The 9,036-nt window shown below is 29.2% G+C and overlaps 1 protein-coding gene across 1 annotated transcript in view; it reads right to left on the bottom strand.

Annotated features, from left to right (window-relative positions):
* Positions 1 to 2,916: 2,916 nt before the first annotated feature.
* Positions 2,917 to 9,036, bottom strand: part of LOC148313114 (dipeptidase 1-like) — a 75,260-nt gene continuing 69,140 nt past the window's right edge. Inside the window, exons 14-15 of the mRNA XM_088267772.1 lie at positions 3,519 to 3,657; positions 2,917 to 3,128 (exon numbers count right to left, since the gene is read on the bottom strand). Coding sequence (XP_088123898.1) covers positions 3,021 to 3,128; positions 3,519 to 3,657 — 247 coding nt within the window. The 3' untranslated portion in view covers positions 2,917 to 3,020. The remainder of the gene's footprint in view (positions 3,129 to 3,518; positions 3,658 to 9,036) is intronic.

Below are 9,036 nucleotides of genomic sequence, written 5' to 3'. Positions count from 1 at the left end.
GATTACGGAAGCCTGGGTGGTTTTATTTTTTTATTAAAATTAATGAATATTTATGAACGTTTTCTTATTCATGGATAAAAAAAATGTTTTGAGAATAAAAGATAATGAAATATTTTAGCACTTATGAATTGCACCTCTCGTGATCAGACTGTCGTTATAGAACTTTTCTTGGAAGAAAGAAAGTATTTTTCTTTAATTAACAAATAAAAACAATTTAAAAGTGTATTTTAAACTAGTTGTAGGCTGTACAAATCTGACAAAATTTTGTTTTACAAATACATTTTTATCGTTCAATTATTCGGTTATTATTGATTTTTTCGTTACAAGATTTAAAATATATTTATAAAAACAAGTAAAAAATCATTTTCGTTTTTTTTTAAATTATTTTTAAATTGATAACTAAGCATAGCTATATTTTCTCGGATTACACAGAGCCAGTTTACGATTGACTACGCTAGAAGTCGGACGTTTCTACTGAGCACGATTTTTTAAATATGTCTCATTTTATTATTTATATAATATATTATATTTTATTATTTAAACTCATTGCCTTCCAATAACAAATTTCTTTTAAAACCACATATTTATTTCGAAAAAAACTTAGAAAACTGATATTTTTTTTAAAACAAAAAATTGAGAGATACTCCAATCCTTTTCACGTCAGTTCTCTGTATATGACTGGATATATATGTGTACCGTATGACTGTGGATCTGTGAACTTCAGACCAAGATATCCAACAATTTGTCACACAAAATTAGAAAGAAAACAGAAAAAAATCATTATAATTATTCACACATATTACAAGAAAATACCTCCCCAGCTAAACGAAATACAAATCACCAAAAACAGACTACATGAAACATTCGTAGAAGCAAAAGATCAAAACACAGAAACACACCAAACAAATACCAAGTTTTGTCAAATAATCTTTGAGTGTTTCGCAGTGATTCTCTATAACCGACTGCCATTATCCATAAAATCTCCAATTATCGGAAATGTTTACAAAGAGCTACTATTTAATTTTGTCATAAAGACCCTAATTTTGTTTGTCAAACTTATGTTTGTGATTTTTGCCTTACTGCAAAAACTCAACCAAAAAAAATCAATTGTTATAAGTCGACCTGGAGACATAGGATCATTTGCGTGCTTATAAAATTTACATAAATAAATAAAAAATACCAACATTTTGAGTGTGTCCAAATAAAGAAAAGTTCACAAAATCTTGATTCTCTCCAATTACAGGAGTTATTTTCATATTATTTTTGACATCTTTGAATTTCCATATTCTTCTTCATCAAATATGAAGAAGAATATGGAAGTCTGGGTATTTACGGGGCTGATCATCTCACCAATAGATGTCTTTAGTGAAGTTCTAGTGATTCAAGAACAATGTTTCAAAATCGGTTCACATATACCTATAGAACTTCCAAGAATTTGTAGTGTGGTTGTCAATAATGGGTAGAATTGATGAATGTTACACGTGTGTAAAGTGATCACTTAAACCAGCCTATGACGGTCGTCAACCCCGTAAATACTCAGACTTCCATATTCTTCTTCATCTTTGATTAGATGTCTTATAAAATTTTGCATGTATGGTAAAAGCGTCAAAGCGTCATTTAAAACCTTTTTCTTTCTGTGCCCGATAAAAATCATGTAAGTAAAGTAAACGTAAGTAACAGAATTATTTTTAATAGAATGTTTTTTTCTTTTTTTTCATGTTTTTTCTTCTTCATTTTTTAAACATGTTTGAGACTCCTGGTTTGGTATATGCCCGTCGGAGAGTAGGTGAAGAGAACCATCCTGATTGTGTAGTGCCTACAGTAAAATATGGTGGAGAAAGCATAATGGTATGGGGATGTATGGCTTCTACAGAAGTAGGGAAATTCTTCGTCTACCAAGAACAAGAATTCCGACACCTGTATCACCATGTTGGATGATGTTTTGCATCCCTGCATCATGAAATTATATAATCTCGGGTGCCGACAGAACGTTGTATTCTAGCAAGACCGTGTCACACAAATGAAAGTACAAACTGCTCTTTAAAAAATTGGTGAAAGTTATGAATTGGCTTCTACAGTCACCGGACCTATATCCAATAAAAAATTATAGTCAATACAAATGCTTATATTCAAAAAGTATGCCAACGAAATTCAAAATCAGTGCAGGAGTTAAAAAAAATGTATTTGAAGAATGGGATAAAATAGGCCATTATGTTTGCCAAAAAATAGTTATTATAATATTTTTGAAAATCTGCTAGAAAAATAAATGTGTTAATTTATTAGGGATGCCTAGCACATTTGGCCACGCCAATAGAATCAACAGTATTCTCGATATTATATGCACATACAAATACAATACGTATGTTTACAGTTTTCTCTTACTGCCACCACTTGATTTACGTTTTAACGGGGTTGATTTAGCCTTCAAAAGGGATTCTCTATTTAATTTTGAACGAGTGTTTCTAGGAAAAAAAAACGTTTCAGGTCCTCATGAAACTATGTAGGTATATAACCGATTAATATTTATGCAATCCAACTAATGTGGGAGGAACAATGACCTTTTTTTTCAAGATACATTCATCGACAGATCACGCCTGAGTCATGTTGAACTGATATAGTAATTTTGTTTGAGTATTGTTTTACATTTCATCATAGAAAGACTTACACCGCGACAACTTTAACAAATTGTTCAATTATATTACGAAATCATTCTCGCCTTACCAATCGAAATGCTTGAACGCGTCACCGAAAATTGGGCCTTTAAAATGGACGTTCTTAATCGGAAAATTAAAAAGTAAATGCCAAAAACTGTTCTTTACAGACTTTAATAATGAATTGAAAAAAAATCATAATGACCATGGCAAGCCCTGTAATATGGCAAGCACATACAGAAATATTCTTGAAAATTAAAAATCATTTAATATTCAAATTTGTATATTTATTTTTTTGATAAAGTGCAACAACTTTTCTCTGGAACAAGCCTGTTGAAATAAATATTGTTACAGGTAAAAATCAAAACGCTAATATGATCTCGTAAAAAATGCATTGCTGGTACAATTTCCATTGTCTTGGGCAGAATCAGAATGTTCCTCTGGCTCCATTTCTTGCAATTTCAATTCATCACGGACCTGCAGAAAAATATACGATATGAACAAAAAATATTTTTTAGTTACCACACTGACCTTACAACATATACCTGCAGTGGAAATTACTTAATTACTTAATAAAATAGTCGTCATTATATATATATATATATATATATATATATATATATATATATATATATATATATATATATATATATATATATATATATATATATATATATATATATATGTGTATATATATATATATATACATATATATATATATATATATATATATATATATATATATATATATATATATATATATATATATATATATATATATATATATATATATATATATATATATACATACATCACAGAACTTACCGACGATTTAAGAAAATAATATTAAATCAGTGAAGCAAGTACCTGTTCAACTTTCTTGAATACTCTCAAGATGTTCAGTCCAGCTAAATTCTTAAGGTCTTCATTACTCCATTCGCCACTCTCGATAAGCACTGAAAATAGATCTGGGTATTTGTCCACGTCTTCCAGCCCCTTGGAAAGTCTGAAAAATGTTTACAATCATAATATTCAAACTTTGAAATACTTTACGGAATTCATTAGCGTTTTCGCTCGACATCTGATTTTAATTGAAATTCATCGAGCCAAGAGATGGAAATATAAGTTAATTAAAATCATATTTTCTTTTCGAGTTTACTGCCTTCGTTTAACTTTAAGGAGGTATTCACAATCGCAAATGTTATTACGGATAGATTTTTAAAAATAATCGGGGGGATGGGGCTCTGAGAAAGCTAATTTTATAAACGTAATACCATTTATCGTGGTGAGTACTATTATTTTTTGACATCTCATCAAAGATGAAGAAGAATATGGAAGTCTGGGCATTCACGGGGCTGACGACTGTCATAGGCTGGTTTAAATGATCACGTTACACACGTGTAAAATTCACCAATTCTACCCATTATTGACAACCACACTACTCAAATTCTTGGTAGTTCCATATATATGAACCAATTTATTTTGAAACATTTTACATTGCCCAGACTTCCATATTCTTCTTCATCTTTAATGAGATGTCAAAATATAATATGAAAAAAATACATGTAATTGGAGATTTTGTGAACAAGTATTTGGACACACTCAAAATGTTGTGAGTACTATTAACTGATTCGGTTGGTTAAACAATTTGCCCTTACTGAGTTTTCCTGTACCCAGGGTAGATTTCACAATATTTATTTATTAAGTTTTTATATGTATATATATATATATATATATATATATATATATATATATATATATATATATATATATATATATATATATATATATATATATATATATATATATATATATATATATATATATATATATATATATATATATATATATATATATATATATATATATATATATATATATATATATATATATATATATATATATATATATATATATATATATATATATATATATATATATATATATATATATAAAATTGTTTATTACATGCAATCAAATACAACATGGCCGAATGATACGATCTATTTCAGATCCATTCATTTCCATTATCCATTTATGAATAGGTGTTATATTTTAATGAATTTATAGATAATGGAAGCAGGTTGTTGCCTAGTAATCAAAGTTCTTTTGACCAAAAGAGGTATATGTATATAAAAAGAGGTTTCGTTTGATGTGTTTCTTTGATTTGGATATTGTAGCTTTATGTACGTTCCATAAAGTGTGTTCATTGTAATTTATATGCTTTTCTGTGTGACAGTTATTCTCAAACGAATATGTAAGGATTGTTTGAACATATATTTAGTTGTTTGATTGTCATAAGTTTGTAAAGCATTATTCTCAAAATTGATTTTTAGGCAAGGAAAACATGATTTAATAATGCATTTGGGATAAATGACTGATTGTCGCGAGTTGAAGGATTGGTGAAGTTTTTATTTTTGTTTTTGGATGTTCATTAATGGGCAGAATGGGGAACTTTACACAAGTCTATAAAGTGATCGCTGAAGCCACTTAAATGCCTGGCCGTAAGCCCTGGGATGCTCAGACTTCCATATTTTTTCATAAAAAGGGAAGAATTATACATGTTTCTGTTTTTTTTAAATTTCTTTCAATCATTTTATATTCAAACGCATATAAATTAACCTTCGCGAATGAACGCTGAACGATTTCGCATTCCAGTTATTCATAATACTAGTGTGTCCCAACCACACAATAAATGTAATAAATGTTGTCTTTCCTTATAATGTCAATAAAGCTACGTATTTGCACATCATTGCGCTGTTGAATCATAATATTCAAACTTTGAAATACTTTACGGAATTCATTAGCGTTTTCGCTCGACATCTGATTTTAATTGAAATTCATCGAGCCAAGAGATGGAAATATAAGTTAATTAAAATCATATTTTCTTTTCGAGTTTACTGCCTTCGTTTAACTTTAAGGAGGTATTCACAATCGCAAATGTTATTACGGATAGATTTTTAAAAATAATCGGGGGGATGGGGCTCTGAGAAAGCTAATTTTATAAACGTAATACCATTTATCGTGGTGAGTACTATTATTTTTTGACATCTCATCAAAGATGAAGAAGAATATGGAAGTCTGGGCATTCACGGGGCTGACGACTGTCATAGGCTGGTTTAAATGATCACGTTACACACGTGTAAAATTCACCAATTCTACCCATTATTGACAACCACACTACTCAAATTCTTGGTAGTTCCATATATATGAACCAATTTATTTTGAAACATTTTACATTGCCCAGACTTCCATATTCTTCTTCATCTTTAATGAGATGTCAAAATATAATATGAAAAAAATACATGTAATTGGAGATTTTGTGAACAAGTATTTGGACACACTCAAAATGTTGTGAGTACTATTAACTGATTCGGTTGGTTAAACAATTTGCCCTTACTGAGTTTTCCTGTACCCAGGGTAGATTTCACAATATTTATTTATTAAGTTTTTATATGTATATATATATATATATATATATATATATATATATATATATATATATATATATATATATATATATATATATATATATATATATATATATATATATATATATATATATATATATATATATATATATATATATATATATATATATATATATATATATATATATATATATATATATATATATATATATATATATATATATATATATATATATATATATATATATATATATATATATATATATATATAAAAATTGTTTATTACATGCAATCAAATACAACATGGCCGAATGATACGATCTATTTCAGATCCATTCATTTCCATTATCCATTTATGAATAGGTGTTATATTTTAATGAATTTATAGATAATGGAAGCAGGTTGTTGCCTAGTAATCAAAGTTCTTTTGACCAAAAGAGGTATATGTATATAAAAAGAGGTTTCGTTTGATGTGTTTCTTTGATTTGGATATTGTAGCTTTATGTACGTTCCATAAAGTGTGTTCATTGTAATTTATATGCTTTTCTGTGTGACAGTTATTCTCAAACGAATATGTAAGGATTGTTTGAACATATATTTAGTTGTTTGATTGTCATAAGTTTGTAAAGCATTATTCTCAAAATTGATTTTTAGGCAAGGAAAACATGATTTAATAATGCATTTGGGATAAATGACTGATTGTCGCGAGTTGAAGGATTGGTGAAGTTTTTATTTTTGTTTTTGGATGTTCATTAATGGGCAGAATGGGGAACTTTACACAAGTCTATAAAGTGATCGCTGAAGCCACTTAAATGCCTGGCCGTAAGCCCTGGGATGCTCAGACTTCCATATTTTTTCATAAAAAGGGAAGAATTATACATGTTTCTGTTTTTTTTAAATTTCTTTCAATCATTTTATATTCAAACGCATATAAATTAACCTTCGCGAATGAACGCTGAACGATTTCGCATTCCAGTTATTCATAATACTAGTGTGTCCCAACCACACAATAAATGTAATAAATGTTGTCTTTCCTTATAATGTCAATAAAGCTACGTATTTGCACATCATTGCGCTGTTAAGATTAAAATGAGTTCTGTGTATATTAACTTAACGCTGCTGCAATATAAATAATAACCGTTGATAGTTCAATATTTGTGCTACAACAGACTTTAGTAATCGCGTTAAGGTATTCGCGATAAGCAAAATTGATTCTAAAATTGCTTTTCATGAAAATTATATCGCTTTACCTACTGCGATGTAATTTGCAGGCTCTATGAACACGAATAAATTGTACAGGGTAGCAAAAAATTAATCACGATATAAGATGTTTTTAATCTTTGTCAGAATTTGTACGCATGTATAATAGATGCAAAGCTTCGAAGGCTGTTACTGAAAGCTGTGGAATCTAATGTAGTATACAAACAGATCTAAGGCGTATAACTCGACACTGGCTAGAACACTCAAGAAGTGTGAAAAGCTATTAAAAAGAAGAAGAAGATTCAAGGTGGCGCAAAATTAATCATCGAATTTCCTTTTTGAATATACAAAAAAAAAATTAAGAGGGATTTCTTTACTTGGACCAACTTTTTTTTGTAAAGTGAAAATGATGATATCCGTCAAGTGGTTGCCGCCAGTATTGATACATATGTGTTACCATTTAATCAATTCATTTATATACTGCTGCTGTCTAGTTTACAAATTTCAAATATGATTTACGTGGAACGCCATTTGCAAAAATTATAATATTTTCCGATGGGGTGATTAATTTTGCGCCACCCCGTAAAAGAATTTATCGCAAGTACTTACAGATGTATATTCCACAGCTTTCAGTAACAGCCTCCGAAGCTTTGCATCTATTATACATGCGTACCAAATCTGAGCAGAAAGTTATTTACTGCATAAATATGAAGGTCTAGAAACACCTCGGATCTGATAACGACCCTTGAGAACAATCCTGATAGGGTCCAGGAATCCTTTCGCTGTTTGGTTAATATAACCTCGACCCCCGAAAGTTTGGTATAATTTGCAATGTGGAAATGATACGTTTGGGAATAATTGCCTCGGCAATATACGAATTTCCCAGTAGCTACAAATAATTGTTAAGGGCTGCAAATTATTAATGCCATTGCGTGCCATAGAGTAGATCGAACTCTGGGGAGATTTTTGTATTGTATAACATTGTCTATCAATTTATAACTCAATATATATCTGTGGTCCCGTGGTTAGTGTCGTGGACTCTTAAGTCAGAGTTGTTTGGTTCGAATCCACTCTACCACAATTTGATACCTATTTCATATAATGAGCCGCTTAGGCTCATAGAAATAGCATGAAATTGAAATAATAAAAACACAAATTTATCTCTTTACAAAAAAAAAACATTTTGAGTGTGTCCTAATACTTGTTCACAAATCTGGAAAAATAATCTGACATGACTGAAAATAATCTGACAAATGGATATTCACAAATCTGAAAATAACTGGTCAAATTATAAGCCACATAAAAAATTGACAATCATATTTTGAGGCGTTTCCCAGCTTGCAAACGAATAAAAGGGTCTCTGCTAAATGAAAGCGTTATCAATCCAACAAAGATGGCTGTTTGTGAACTCATATGTATTGTTTCTTGAATGCTTTTCGCAGATACATTGTGGCACATTTTATAAACTTTATAGAATTAAACAACTTTGTTTTAACAACTTTTTTTTTATTATAAGTACACTTAGGATTTTTTACGAAGTGTGTAAAAGTTTTTGGTAAGGGAATGTAATTAATTATGAGTATTTTAATGTTTTAAGTGTTTTAGAATTTAATAAACCCTGGTAATGACAAGGTTCTTGTTGAAACTGGTATGTTAAAGTGTACTAATAAAAAAAAATTGTTAAAACAAAGTTGTCTAATTTTATAAAGTTCATATGTATTGCGTTATGAGATTGATAATATTTATATCTAGGA

The sequence above is a fragment of the Brachycentrus maculatus genome, unplaced genomic scaffold (assembly GCF_059751285.1).
Source record: "Brachycentrus maculatus isolate JH-2025_06_01 unplaced genomic scaffold, ASM5975128v1 h1tg000019l, whole genome shotgun sequence".
Taxonomy (NCBI): domain Eukaryota; kingdom Metazoa; phylum Arthropoda; class Insecta; order Trichoptera; family Brachycentridae; genus Brachycentrus; species Brachycentrus maculatus.
The sequence above is the reverse complement of the archived record's forward strand: the minus strand, read 5'-3'. Positions and strand labels throughout refer to the sequence as shown.